Genomic DNA, 15,826 nt, shown 5'->3' on the forward strand with positions numbered 1-15,826 from the left:
CATCGTTAAATCCATAAACTGCATGCATAAACCAAATTAAACCGGTAACGAAACGAGTAAGGCAGATTATTTGGAAAAAAAAAAAAATCTCTTCATCTTTTTTTGTTTTTCACCAAACGCATCGACTACCAGGGCATGAAGTATCATATACCGGCACCATCTCTTGAAACTTGAAAATCAACCGCGCATGCGCCAAATAATTCAATCTCATTGGTCGGCCAAATCTTCCCGCGGCGATATTCTTGTTTGCGACGCAGGTGAGCCAACTTACGCAAAATCTGTACGTTTGAATTTTCAAAGAGCGTAAGCGTTAAGTTCCGACCGTTCTTTGAAGAATCGACTTTCCGACCGGACAACAAATGCTTCCCAAACCTTTCCGAGTCGCTGCCTCGATTATTTGAGATTCTAACCTCGAAAATTTCTATCAACTACATCGTCGCCAGAAACAGTTTGAAGCTGAAAACTCGGGTTGGCCAGCCTGCGCGAACAGCCGATAAAACTCGCGCATGCGCGGTTTATTTTCAAGTTTCAAGCGATTGTCCCGGTACAAGTTTTTTGAGAAATTGTTACAATCAGGACGATAAGCCAAAAAATGTGACATCAGGAAGGGAATTCAAAAAAATCTCTACCGTTACCAAATCAATTCTTTGATTGAATTCCCAGAAAGAAATGAGAAACAATTTCTATACTTTGTACGATGAAAAATCATTCCATTGTTTTTCTGTGAATACTATATACGTTGTTGTTGTTGCGATTCGAAAATCTTGGATTGTTACTAAAAATTTTTGATTTATATCGATACAGCTTTGATTTTTCCACACGTTTTGACTGGTGGTTTGTAAAATCACTCTCGATCTACACTCGCCTTCTTTTTTTTTTTTCGATCGTCTCAAACAAGTTAGACAATAATTGTTATACGTTTATACGTGCAATAAATATACAAAATTTTGCATACGCAACGAGTGGAATATTATTCGACTTGATGTTTGAGTAGTCCGTGACAAAAGCTCAAAGTAGCTTCGTATCAGTTATCCTCGCTTCCCCGGATATTGTATAATACGTGCATACAATGTAGGCCTGAAATCTATGTTATACATTGAGAGTGGCTATTGGGGTCATGAATTTGCGATTGAACTCGGAATATCTCGCCTGTGGCAGGCAAAAACCGAGGCGCGAGGTATTCATCGATTTTCAACAACCAAAGAGTTTCGGAACAGCTTCTTTGTTATGGATAATATATAGCCGTGCATTTTACATACATGTATATATATATACATATACCCGCACCTATTCAACTTCCTTGTAAAAACTCTTCACTTGACAGACTTGAACCGCTTTTTATCTGAAAGTTTTTTTCTTGAAACTTTGTGATTTTGTCATTTCCGTAAAATTTGAACTCGTAAGAAAGCTTTACAAAAGAATTGATATTTACCCGGTTTTAATTAATTATCCTTACAAAAGGTCATTTTTGAATTCCGGCCGATTCACCCCCCCGAATCGGTTACAAATGATTCCAAAATAACTCCTCAATTTTTTCAGATTTTTATCTTAAATCTAACCCGCGTCGCCAGAGGGTAGATTTCCCCATTTAACCCTTTTCAAGGGAACGCTGAATCTACCATACGGATTTAGACATTTGACAGAAAGGGGTTTCTTGGATCGGTGATAACGAATCTGTGCTCGAAATTTCAAAATTAAAAATAGTGGGTCCAATACAGCAATGTCGAGTGACTTGTGGAATATTTGTCAGCCATATTGGATCCGCCATTTTTAATTTTGAGTCCAGATTGGTAATACACGACTCGAGAAACTCCAATACGGCGGACAAACATCCCAAAATTCATTCGGCGTTGCTGTTTTGGATCCATCATTTTGAATTTGAAAATTTCGAGTCCAGATTCGCAATCAGCGAGCCAAAAAACCCCCGGATATCAAATTTCATCGTAATCCGTAAAGTAGATTTACCGATCCCTTGAAAAGGTTTGAAAATGTGGAAATCAACCTTCAGGCATCCGGGTTAGAATTGAGATAAAAGTCGGAAAAAATCAGGTAATTATTTTTGAATAATTTGTAACCCATTTGGAGACTTAGACAGTCGAAATTCAAAATTAACCTTTTTAAGGACCAGCCTAGTGTGTCCAGACATATTATTTGAAATAACGCATCAAAAATTCGTGTTTTCCTCGAAAAGTCCTTTTGATAAATTATGGTGACTCGAATCGCGAATCAATGCTCGTAGAGCGTTTGTATTGCGGGCATGATACTCGTTAAAGTTGCGCAGAGTTTCGGTGGAATCTAGATCCTCGTAAATTGCCCATGAAATTCGAAATATCAGATTATGCAAGCCCTGATCAGACGTGAAATTAACCGTCCGTAAAGGCATGGCTGAAGGCCTGATCACCTAAATATAGAAACTTTGTCAATCGCTTCTCCATTATACGTACAGAGATAATTAAACAGGATAATTATAAAAGGCTGTGGGTGCCATGTTTTTTTTTTTTTTTTTGTAAGTCTATTTTTTTCGAAACAAATTTCTTCATCAGAAAGTACATCTATGCACGAAGGCTAAAGTTTCTGGTAGATAATATTTTTTACAGAAAAAAAAAGAAAAAAAAAAACAGCTTGATATCGAAGATTTGAATAAATATATTCTAATCGTTGACGAATCCTGTATTATTATTGAATGACGAATGATTATCTAACGAATATGTTTCTTTTCAATTCGTGTATCATCTTTTTTTTTTTAAATTCTATTTAAAACGAGCGATCTTAAAGTAAAATGTACTTTTTCTATTTTTCTATCCAGACAAGTGTATATAACAATTGAATTATGACATTTTTCAAGCAATTTATTTATGTATACGTAGGTAGCGTAAATAAATTGAATACCTTCCGGTCGATAAAAATCGATTGCATATAGAATTTAAAAATAAAAAAAGACAAGTCATAAGGCAGACAAATGATGTACCTATATATCGTGTGCGTCCATGATAAATACGGAACGTCGGATGAATTTTAAATACCGCGACGACTATCAGCATGAATGTATGTATATACGAATTTTTTTAATTTATATGCAGAGAGAGCTTATAAGATTTCGCGAATCATCGCCAATTCTCATTGGCTTATTCATATTCATATTTCTGGCATGACGAGGGAAAAATCAAATCATACAAAATTATACATGCATGTAAGTTTATTTACTTATTTCAGCACATGTCTGCAATAATTATTAAACGTCTGTTCATCCTTCATTCTATTTTATGGCTGCAGGCCACGCATAAGAGAATTTTATAGGGTAAAAGAAAGTCCAGAAGATAAATAAAACAGGGTCAAATCATATATAAGATTTTTGATATGATCGATGAGTTGTTTTCATGAAACTACGTGTACGTTATTGAATACGTAATACGGTTAATTTCCGATAAATTTTACCACCGAAACAAGAATTCCTTTCATTTTATATATCGAATGAAATGCGTACAGGTACATAAATGTAATACATGGATATGCATCGAGCTATTATCAAACATACCGGGAGAATCTCTTGAAACTTGAAAATTAACCGCGCATGCGCCAAATAATTAAATCTCATTGGTCGGCCAAATCTTTCCGCGGCGGTATTCTTGTCTGCGTTGCAGGCGGGCCAACCTACGCAAAATGTGTTCGTTTGAATTTTCAAAGAGCGTGGGCATTAAATTCCGACCGTTCTTTGAAGAATCGACTTTCCGATCCAACAACAAATGCTTCCCAAACCTTTCCGAGTCGCTGCCTCGATTATTTGAGATTCTAACCTCGAAAATTCCTATCAACCGCATCGTCGCCGGAAACAGTTTGAAGCTGAAACTCGGGATGGCCAGCCTGCGCGAACAGCCGATAAAACTCGCGCATGCGCAGTTGATTTTCAAGTTTCAAGAGATTCTCCGGGTATATATTTATACCCTTCGTATTATTGATTTGAAAATTACTGGTTTCTGTGGAACAGATGTGTGAAAAAAAAAAGAAAGAAAATATTAAAAAATATCTCGCCCCCGCAACCTGCGATGATAAATCTATACCGGAAATTGCATAGTAGGTACATGTATATAATAACGACGATATCACATTGCCTGGCGTAAGGTGATCTCTGTTATTACGGGTACGTAGGAAAAATGAAAACGAGCAAACGACACACTGAGCTATTTTAGTGCAGTATAAGATATATATATACATATAATGAGAGAATCTGCACGTAATGTACAAAGTTAATTAATTACGTGGTTGGATGACAGAGCTGAAGGTAAATTAATGGCAGTGGAATCCAAAACCTTAACTAATTCGTCCAAATGTGAGCAAAATTTATAACAACGATAATGTACAGAGGGTGCAAAAAAGTATTTCTACTCACAATCAGTAATAAGAATAATAATTATTGATACGATTGAATGTGTTGAATTATTATTAATATTATTGTAATTGGCGATTGTAATTATTATAATAATATTAAACAAAGTATTGGTCAATATTCTAATTTCAAAAAGGAAATTTTGGTAGAAATATTTGATAAAATTTAAACCGAAACAACGAATTTGAATTTTTACAATACATGTATTGCAGTTTTTCAAAATTTTCAATAATTAGAACACGACTTGCATAGAATCTTAGCTTTCAGGGGTACACGAAAAAAGGAAAAAATAGTTTCTTGCTTATTAAATTTAATCGTAACGCGTCATTGTAAGTAAAATAATAAATTAAATTAGTGAAATGCATCCACAGAAAAATTAACGACTGATGGTTAAAGTGAGGAATAAAAAAAAGAAAAAATATCTGTGAATTTGTCTGAGACTGACGATTTTTCTACAAGGCAATTTCAAATTACCAATATTCAGTATATAATACAGAAGTTCGCAAAATAATATCGATTACGTTGCAGAATGACGTCACGTATATTCAAATGAAATTTAATGAAAATAAAATTAATTTCAGGTACACAACGTCGCTTCTTTCGTTCTGCTTTTCTTTTATGATACCGTTTTTTATTCTTTATTTTTGTATTTTTAGTTTTTGTTGACTTTTCATCGGGTCACCTCCGCTTCCTTTAATTACACTTAGCCTTTGTGTGTACACATATTCTGCAGCCTCGCTCCCAATCCACTTTCCGTTCAACGTATATGCATTAGGGTGGTTCGACCAAAAGAAAAAAAAAAAAAAACAAAATGAAAAAAAAAAATTTTCCACCACTACTTCCTCATAAAGCTGTTTTTTTCATGATGAAAAACAAATTCCCTGCAAATTTGACCTCGATCGGATAAGACTCAGAGGTCGCGCCTTCGAGTTTTCGTTTTTACGTTGTAATAACAGATACAAAAAATGCTTACCTTGACTCACCGTCGATTTCGCGTGAAAATATAAACGAAAGTGAAATATGTCGAGAGACCCTTTCCGTAGGCAACAATATTTCATTCAAATTTGGATATTTTACAGAATTATTGTGACTCGAGACTGAAAAAATTTTTAAATAAAAAACAATCGTATTAAATTCAGGAGAAAATAAAAGTTTTTATTATTTTTCATTTCCATTTTTATTTTTGGTTTTAGGTATTTCAATGTAAAAACGAAAACTCGAAATCGGATCCTATAAATCTTATCCGATGGAGCTCAAATTTGCAAGGGAATTGTTTTTCATCGTAAACAACAGATTTATGAGGTAGCAGCATTAAAAAACAATTTTTTTTCTTCTTTTTCGGGTGAACCACCTTAATATATATATATTCAGCAGGTTTGGTCCGACAGCGTTACAACATTACTTAACGTTAATTTCGGTTCTTCTCAACGCCCGCGGCTAAAATTACCTTCCACGCCGCGTGTCCGCAAATTTATTATTTTCCTTAATAGTTGCTCCGTTAAGTGATGCCGAATTTTTCCAACCTCGTTATAATAAACTAGACTTTGTCTCATGACAATCAAAATAATAAAATAAAGTATTTGCAAAACTTCTAACAACACGTACGTATGAATAAGTTGAAATCGTAACAAAGTAACGATAATTTTTATTCATATCAGTTTGTTTGATTCGAGCAAAAAATATAATACTAAAGTAGTCTAACGAGTATCTGAAATCGCACAAAAAATTCCGTGAGTGGAAAATTTTGGTGATGTAGGAAAAAAAAAAAAAGAAAGTAAGGCACATACATATACATTATATGCTTAAGAGGGTATAAAAGATAACGTCTTTAAAATGGAGAAATACGACAAGGCCACAGTAGTCTCACGGCTTTTTTTTTTTTTTTTTTTTAGCATGCCTACATGCGTTTGCATTTTATACAAAAATTTACCGATACATCTATAAGGTTACTTATACAGAGGTAAGCAAGTACGACCTCTGGTGTAATAGATATAAAGGATCATATCCTGTGCGCTGCCGTTAAAATAGGGGAATAAATTTTACTTATGTACACATTCCCAGAGGCGTGCTTCAAGCGTTGTTCAAATATCGTTTGAAATTATTTTTCATCCCTCGTAAAATATTATTCTTAAAGCGCGGTGCTTTTGTACATATATATATATATATATATATATGGAAAAAATGGGAAATAAGAAGGCGAAAAGCTCACAAAGCGACACCTGAGTGAACCAAATCGTAATAATCGTCATTATACGTTGAAAATTCAATGACAAAATTGTATTACTTTTTCGAAATCAGATTCTTCAGAAATTTTTCAAATCACACTTCACGTACGCTGGGACGAAAAATTTTTAAAAAATGGCGAATTCATTTTTCGTCACGCTCTTTCATAAACAAATAAATTGTAACGCCGATCTGAGATATCGACGTAGAATCTCGATCTAATATATGGTTAATTCACAGTGCGTTTCGTTTCCGAATAAAACTTGTAAAAATTATTTCAACAGTGCCGTATAATAAGTCACTTATTCGTCACTTTGATTTTTTGTCTCGCAGGTATTCGTGGTCCAGCACGTCGACGTCTGCATGTTCAGCAATGGAAAATTCAAAAACGTCGTCGCGCTAGTCTCGTCGCAGGACGGATGCCCCGTCGGTCCTGGATCGTCTTTGACCACGAGTTACTCCCTGAAACCGATAAAGGGATCGACGAAAAATTGGATCGCGTTAGAAGACAGCTACACGAAAGCTGGTGCAACTCTTGCGTCGACCGTTGTTAGCAGTGGAAACAGTCCGGAGGACAGAAACGTTTTCGCAATTTACGTGTCTTATTACGTGAAGGTTAGTTGGTGAAAATTTGAAAATTTTAAGATGAACGATACTCTTTTATTTAACGTTTATACATTTAGATGTGGAAGATTTTTAAGCGATTTACGCGGACTATTTTGAACGATTGAAAGAGATTTCGTTCAAGTTTACATCGAATTACTGACGAATTTCGATTATGATCGTTTAAAACAATTTTCGAAGACTTTCCAATCGAAACTTTTGTGAAATTGCGAAACGTTTGATGAAAATTACGATTGAACTTGACGCGATTTTATCGTTTCTCGTGCACACGGTACTGAGAATATATTTCAAGAATTTTTTTACGATTGATTACAGAACATTTTACACTGATTTTAGGAAACTCGAAAAATAAAGAAAAATAAAAGTTATAGCAATTTAAGGAAAACTGAAAACACATTGAACGAAAATTTGTAACAATTTCAGGAGATGTAAAAGACTGCAAAATGAAAAATGAAGCTTAATCGCGTATTGCAAAATTAATGATTAACAATGTAAAATTGATTTGCAAATTAAAAAAGTAATTGGTCTCGAAAGTAATGTTTAATTACACATTACAAAAACAAGGAGTGACAAAGTAAATTTGAAATGTAAATTCCAAAAACAATGAGTTTGTCACTTCGAGTTTGAAAATTACAAAAACAATGAGTGACAAAATAAAATTGATTTCAAAATTACAAAAGTAATCGGTTGCGAAATAATGTTTGATTACACTGTACAAAAACAATCGGTGAAAAAAATTCAACTGAATTGCAAATTACAAACTTAACTGGTTGCGAAATAATGTTTTATCACACTTTACAAAAACAATGGGTGAAAAAATAAATTTGAATTGCAAATTACAAAAACAACGAGTTTGTCACTTCGAGTTTGGAGATTACAAAAACAATGAGTGACAAAATAAAATTGAATTGCTAATTACAAAAGTAACTGGTTGCGAAATAATGTCTGATTAAACTTTAAAAATATTAATTTGAATTACAAATTACAAAAACAACGAGTTTGTCACGTCAAAGTTTAAAAATTACAAAAACAATGAGTGACAAAATAAAATTGAATTGCAAATTACAAAAGTAATTGGTTACATTTTACAAAAACGTTGAATGACAAAAAATAAAATTGATATGGAAATGACAAAAGTAATTGGTTGCGAAATAATGTTTGATTGAACTTTACAAAAACAATGAGTGACAAAATGAAATTTAATTACACGTTACAAAAGTAACGGATAGGGTTGAATGTAAAGTTCGATCGCACGTCGCAGCAACAATACCGAGTGATAAAACTAAAGCGAGACTTCGATAATCGACAGGTAAAGCTCCTGGTGTCAGGAATGGGTGGAGAAGTGTCGTTGAAGCTGCCGTTCAGCCTGATGCACAACGACGCGGATCCCGACTTCCTGACGGGCCTTCCGTCGCCCTTGAGAGAGCCGTCGAAGCCGTTGGATTCGTCGACGACGCGGGACGCGAACTTCCTCGAATCGGAAACGAAGCAGCAGCTACCGAAGTCGGAAAGCTCGCGAGAGGAGTGCGATAAGGGTCAGGAGACAAGGTCGACGAACGTCAGCCCGAAGAGGAAGGAGAACATGGAGGACGTTGACCTTATAGAAAGGTGCGACGAGGACGGGGGGACCTGAGACGAGGTTGGGGTGCGCGACAAAGAAGGGGTGCCCCGTCAAACGAGCAAAACTAGCTACTCAAAGAGCGTAAAAAACTCCAACAACAAGAGCTGCAAGGAGGGTTTCAGCATCCACAGAGCGTGGTGCTGCTTCAGACGAGCTTCCTAGTTACCGGGAGAAAATTGTCGAGTTATTGGAAAGAGGACTTCACTGATAAATCGACTTCAACGTCTGAGTCAAAGGTTCGGAGGAGAGGAAAAGAAGATTCGACAAATCTCCAGCCAACTTATTGGCGTCTGAAAAGCATCCCTGCTATGTGTCAAAAACAAATCTGATCGAATTTCAAACATGCAAGTTGAGACATGAACAATTGGAGAAAGGGTTTTATAATCCGAACCTTCAAAATGGTTCAATGACCGTGTTTTTGGAACGATTTTAATGGTTTTGGGCTTATTTCGATCACCATAGAGATTTGCAGGGACGAAATCTTACCGATAGTTATATCATTCCTAGTTACCGGGAGAAAATTGTCAAGGAATTGGAAACAGAACTTGTCTGTTCGTGTAACTGATTCAGGGTAAATGAGCTTCAATGTCTGAGTCGAAGTTTTGGAGGAGAAATGGAAGGTTCGACAAATCTCCAGCTAGTTTATTGGCGTCGATGATGGTGAACACGCACACGTCAAAAACAAATCTGATCGAATTTCAAACACGCAAGTTGGAACATGAACACTTGGGAAAAGGGTTTTATAATCAGAACCTTTAAAATGGTTCAACGACCGTGTTTTTGGAAAGATTTTAATGGTTTTTCGTTTACTTTGATCAACATAGAGATCTCCAGAAACGAATTTTTGCCGATAGTTATATCACGAATTTGCACTTTATAACTATTGGTACCATAACGTAAGGTTTCTTGAAAGTTTCCAGACGATTCGTGGTGAACCAATCAGCGACCAGAATGAGCCGAAAAACATTAAAACCTGATGAGAAACGCCAGAGTTTAATTATTGTTAACGTCCCGATTATAAAACCATTTTCAATTTGTTGATATCTTAGTTAATTCCGTTATTGAAAATTTTCTCATGTTCATTTCTCTTACACGGTCGGCTGAAATAACACGGCTCGACATTTTTTGAGCTGTTTTTCTCTCTTTTCCCAACTTTTAATTCAGACGGTGAAGTCAATTCGTCCTTAACTAATCCCACAATATTTGTCTACGTATTACAAACCTAAGAGATCAAAAAAAAAAAAACATCTATCACACTCAGAATCAGCGTTTCGAATTTTGAAAAGAGTTGCGAACTTGGCAAGCTTTGAGCTTCGGTTACCTACGTTCATCAAAAAAAATTGACGAACCGAGGTGAAAATATAAATAATCACTTAGCGTCAAAGAACGAGGAATGATTGAACCCGGGAACTCGATATAAAAAATTGAGATCATGGAAATTTTTCCAACTTACTCGAATTATTCTAACATGTAAGTGATCATCAATATTTTACAACGTTCATTTAATCAATTACAATGTATATCGTACGATTTTCGCAAAATGTTATGTACTATATGTATAACCGACGAGTAAAACCGATATAGATTTTGATATGGACATACGAATTATAGAGAAAAAAAAAAAAAACGAAAAAGGAACAAGTGCGAATATATAAGTAGCTGTTGGTGTAGAAAGAAAAGAAGATAAAATAACATTTTGATAAAGCCAGAGAGAATCTAAAATGTACATATGTGAGAGCGTGCGTGAATTTATAATATACATACATGCGTATGTGTGCACTAGGGTGTGCAGAAAAAAAATTTTTTTTTCGTTATCAGAATTTCGTTAGAGCATCTCAAATAGAATATTTCAGCCAAATATGAGCTCTTAATACTAATATTTAGAGATGACTATTTTATTTTTTCCATTTTCCATTTAAATAATACGTAAAATAAATCTGAAAATTTTTGAATTTCTTTTTCTCGTAAACGGCTTGACTTATAAACTGTCTAAACACAGATTATTCATAGTGCGTATTATTTCTTACAATGTTCTGTGTTTAGATAGTTTATAAGTCAAGCCGTTGATGAGAAAAACAAAATTCAAAAACTATCCGATTTTCTTTACGTATTGTTCAAATGAAAAACGGACAAAATAAACTGGGCACCTCTAAATATCAATATTAAAAGCTCATAATAAGATGAGATATTCTATTTGAGATGCTCTACCGCAATTTTGATGCGGGTTGGAGAGGAACAACATTTTTTATTTTTTTTTTTTGGCACACCCTAGTGCGTGCGCAAATAACATTAACAACAAAGTTACTTGATTTACGTTCTGAGCATATCGAAATATTTCGCGGAAAATCATCGTGAGTATGGATAAATTTATTGAAAACTTCTAAGATCGATTATATTATCTCGGGTTTACAGTGAAAGTATCTATATAAAGTATGTTTCAAACAATTTCTAATTCTACCAAACTCGCAAGCATTCCGAATCACTTCACGATAAATGATTAAAAATTATTGGATAATCGAAAATTAGATATACTTGAGATATGTTAAGGCGAAAATGAAACTTTTATCTCCGTTTTAAAATTCATTGTTAGAGGCATACAATTCGGCAGTATAAATACCTGCACACCTGATTCAATTTTCTAACGCGAAGTCAATATTTGAATAGCTTTAAATCCAATCAGCGCCCAATTTTCTTCTACTATAGGTATTAGAGTGTTGTGAGTATACGCAGAGAGGTACGATTATTTCCATTCAAATGCCCGAAGAAAGGAAGCGAAAGGGAGGAAAATAACCTGAGCGTTTCTTTTCGCGATTATTGAAATATTGAAGATTTAACCAACGATTATTCGTCATATTTCAAGTTTCTCGTTTCAATTTTCAATAGTTGCCTTTCTACTTTCCAATTTTCTTTGCTTTTTAATCAATTCACATATTTGATTCACTATCTATGCTTCCCATCTTGCTTTCTTGTCGATTTATCTATCCGGTATATAATTCTATACCGGGACAATCTCTTGAAACTTGAAAATTAACCGCGCATACGCCAAATAATTCAATCTCATTGGTCGGCCAAATCTTCCCGCAGCGATTGTCTGCAATGCAGGCGAGCCAACTTACGCAAAATGTGTACGTTTGAATGTTCAAAAAGCGTAAGCATTAAATTCCGACCGTTGTTTGAAGAATCGACTTTCCGACCCGACAACAAATGCTTCCCAAACCTTTCCGAGTCGCTGCCTCGATTATTTGAGATTCTAACCTCGAAAAATCGTACCAACTACATCGCCGCCAGAAACAGCTTGACAGCTGAAACTCGGGATGGCCAGCCTGCACGAACAGTCGATAAAACTCGCGCATGCGCAATTGATTTTCAAGTATCAAGAGATTTTCCCGATATGTACACACACACAAACAAAAAATGTTTTTAAAACGCGGGTATATTTCTACTGGAATTATCTTTCATTCATGCATATCGCGAAAAAACATTATACTACTGCCACTAAAATTTGTACCAATGGTACATAATGATATATACACGTAGTCGATTTGTTTGGTAATACGAATGATACAAAAAAAAAATTACGTGAATCCAGAAACTTATCAGAACTTATTTTAGCTTCTACGATATTTGAGCTAAAATGACTTTCCAGTCCAATTAATGAAACAAATATCCACAAAAAAAAAAAAAAAAAAACTAATTCAACGATCAAAGCATTGATATATTTCATTTTAAAAGAATTAGTACTTTTACTGCTTTTTAGCGAACCAATGGATTTGAAGAAAGAATAAAAAGAAAAAAAAAAAACAGAAACAAGAAAGAATTGAACCGATGTTCAAAAGGACAACTGTCTTTTAACCGATATTCAACTTTTAAAGATCCCGTATGTCATGCCATTACCATATGACGATTGTACCAACGTCATTATTATTATTATTATCAGTGATATACCGATGCTACTGTCATTACTATCATCATTATCGTTATAAACTTCAACTCTTGAACGTCAACCAGGAAATCGTGTCAAACTGGTTCTCGTTCAACCTAAAATTCGTTATCGAAATCAAAAATATTCGGATCCAAAGCGAAACACGAAAGAATTCTAGTTACCATCGTTAGTAATAATAATAATAATAATAAAAATGATGATAAAAATAATAGTAACAACAGTATGATGATAATGTTATTGTTAAAGAAGGTGAATACATTCCTATAATTGATGATACATGTAAATATTATATAATTGTTACTTTTTTACAGCGCCATTACTGATGTTCTCACTGGTATAATATTATGCATCATCTATAATATACCGTATAATCAAGTATCAATCTATTGTGCAGATAACATTATGTGTCAGGATATCCGACTGCAGGAGGTCCAAGTCAGATGATAGATATATACATATATACATATTACACATACATATGTAATTGTAAATCATATTTTTTGAATAATCGGTATTGCCTAATAACATCAACCAACTGTTATACCTGTTTGTATATTTATGAGCGGAAAAGAGGAAAATGGGAGACAAGCGAAAAGAACGAAACGAAAAAAAAAAAAATGACAAGCAAACACGAACAAAGTTGTACATAATGGTAAATATAGTTTAAGATAAAGTTAATTTGAACGTATAAAGGATAATACAGATAGTATAAAATGAATTTAAAAAAATAATGCACGATATGTAATCCACGTTTGAAAAAGAAAATAGATGTATTCGTTTTTGACAATTTTTTTTTTTTTGGGCGACTTTTTATTCACTAATATTCTTCTTGTAACCACCGATCACAAGTTGCACAAAATCATGTAACCTTTCTGTATAATTCACGTTTGTGTCTATTAGTTGTAAGAACGTATATTTATTATATGTATAAAATGAATTTTTAAGCAAAATATACACTAAAAATCTCTCTCATCTTTCGATTGTTAATTTCTGTTCACCAGATTGCTTTATTACAGCAGCAGGCAGAAAAATTCTGACGCAGAATCAGCTGACGAGAAATTTTATTCTCCAGTCAGACGAGGATGCCCAAAATTACGAGCACTACCCGAACAGGTTTTACACCGTTTGAGATGAAACAATGTTCACGAATATCAAGTCATTACGACTAAGTCATTTATAATAAAAATTGTCATGAATTTAATTCGATTCATATATATATGCTTCAATAAAGTAAAAGCCTTGAACTCCGAGGACAGAAAACATGAAATCAAACAAATGTCAGCCTCGTGGAGCTCTGAATATTGCATAGAAATGATTAAAACAGCAGAATTACGACTCACCATGGAACTCTCTGAGGTATCCTCTGACGATGGTCTTGACCGTATCGTTCTCGGCGTCGAATACATGGATCAAAATGTACTTGAACTTCCCATTGTCATCGATGTCTACATCAGGTATAGTGTCGAGTAGTTCGGACATGTTTTCGTCCGGGATTTGCAGCCAATTTTATTGCAGCACTGAAATAGGCGAAAGAGTTAGAGTACTGCGATGAGGAGGAAAAGGGGGACACAAACAGAAGAACAAGCAGAGAAAAGAATGCCAACCCTGGGTTGTCAATCCCATGACAGTTAACGCGAGAAATACGTAAATACGATGCAAAATGCGTCCATTCAAGTGATCCGCATATAACCTCTAAAAACAAAGTACGAATGTTCGATTTTCTGGGCACGATAGACAAAGATAACGAAACTCTGAGACCGATGTGAGTTTGTTTTGACAAAGAAGGGTCAATGGAAATTCAGCGTCGAATATTCAAGCCCTAACACATGTCTAAAGCACGATTAGCCGGTGCGACGTGAAGTGAGGCGTACTTGAATTGACGTAAACAAAAACATTGAAGTAGCCGATTCGCAGCGAAGCAGGGAGACGGACGTTACATCGAATTACTTAGCATAGTTCGAGGCGCTGAATATGATCGATGATTTCAACTGTCACAGCAAAATTACCGTGTTTTGAACGTCAAAAGTTACCTGATTAAAATCGCCGGGTCCTCCAGTCACGCTCGCTTTCGCTGACCTTGACGTGTCGACCAGGCTGCGTTCTTAAATTAGTTGGCAGCGCTATAAACTCCCTAGGACAGAGGCAGAGCTAGTCACAAACTCGGCAGCGTAAAAGAGATAAAAGATTGTTGACATCACTGGCAGGTAATATCGAAACGAACCCCAAATCAGAGAGGAATCAGAGGCCTGGGGATTGATTCTGTAATTTCACATTTTACATTTCCCATCATCCAAGCATTCTGATCGATTGACTAAACTTTGTAGACGAATCAGAATACTTCGATGGTGGGAAATGTGAAAATTGGAATTACAGAATCGATCCCTTGATAGCCTTTTCAGCAGGCTGCACTGAACGCGTTTTCCCTAGGTTTCTGTCTTTGCTAATGATGGAAAAGCCAAGAAATCGCACTCAGAGCGGACCTCGGAGCTTATACTACTGGAAGTAGCTTCGCACGTACAGAGTCTAGCAAAAGAGTGAGAGCGAGAAAGTATATATCCCTTGTAATCTATCTCACTCGCTCGATACCTGATTGGCCAATGTGTTTCCTCCTAGCCAATCCAATCCACAGTAGAAGAAACGAGTATTCCAAGTATACCTATATGAGCGGACCGAACGCAGTCAGTTACGAACGCGATGAGAGAGCAAATGCTCGCGGTTAGTTGAGTCTCGACATCAGCACCTTCACGCACACGAAAGGTACGTACTACATACATACGTTCCGAATTCAGCTCCCACTGCTATCAGCAATCCTGTATTTTTTTTTTTGTGCTACCGAATTCTTGACTAGCTCTGCCTCTGTCCTAGGGAGTTTTAAGCGCTTCCAGCTAATTTTGAAACGCACACTAAATAGCTTTTCCAAAGAGAACTGAGAGAAACTGAGACTGATGCGAAGTCGAAAAGAGATAGCCGTAAAAGTTGCCGGCAATAACTAAACGTTTATTAAATAAATTTCAGGGGAGAACACGACAGA

At 35.3% G+C, this 15,826-nt stretch overlaps 2 protein-coding genes across 11 annotated transcripts in view; one reads left to right on the forward strand and one right to left on the reverse strand.

Annotated features, from left to right (window-relative positions):
• Positions 1–10,719, forward strand: part of LOC107221347 (arrestin homolog) — a 94,157-nt gene extending 83,438 nt beyond the window's left edge. For all 4 annotated transcript variants that reach the window (XM_046736230.1, XM_046736229.1, XM_046736231.1 and 1 more), the window contains exons 9-10: positions 6,941–7,222; positions 8,541–10,719. In XM_046736230.1, the coding sequence (XP_046592186.1) occupies positions 6,941–7,222; positions 8,541–8,864 (606 nt within the window). In that variant the 3' untranslated portion in view covers positions 8,865–10,719. The remainder of the gene's footprint in view (positions 1–6,940; positions 7,223–8,540) is intronic.
• LOC107225043 (14 kDa phosphohistidine phosphatase-like) overlaps positions 1–15,283 on the reverse strand; it is a 126,149-nt gene extending 110,866 nt beyond the window's left edge. Inside the window, exons 1-3 of one of the 7 annotated variants that reach the window (XM_046736235.1) lie at positions 15,017–15,283; positions 14,826–14,926; positions 14,136–14,312 (exon numbers count right to left, since the gene is read on the reverse strand). In XM_046736235.1, the coding sequence (XP_046592191.1) occupies positions 14,136–14,274 (139 nt within the window). In that variant the 5' untranslated portion in view covers positions 14,275–14,312; positions 14,826–14,926; positions 15,017–15,283. The other 6 variants (XM_046736237.1, XM_046736236.1, XM_046736240.1 and 3 more) reach the window with 6 other exon arrangements.
• Positions 15,284–15,826: the final 543 nt, after the last annotated feature.

This window comes from Neodiprion lecontei, chromosome 4 (genome assembly GCF_021901455.1).
Source record: "Neodiprion lecontei isolate iyNeoLeco1 chromosome 4, iyNeoLeco1.1, whole genome shotgun sequence".
Taxonomy (NCBI): domain Eukaryota; kingdom Metazoa; phylum Arthropoda; class Insecta; order Hymenoptera; family Diprionidae; genus Neodiprion; species Neodiprion lecontei.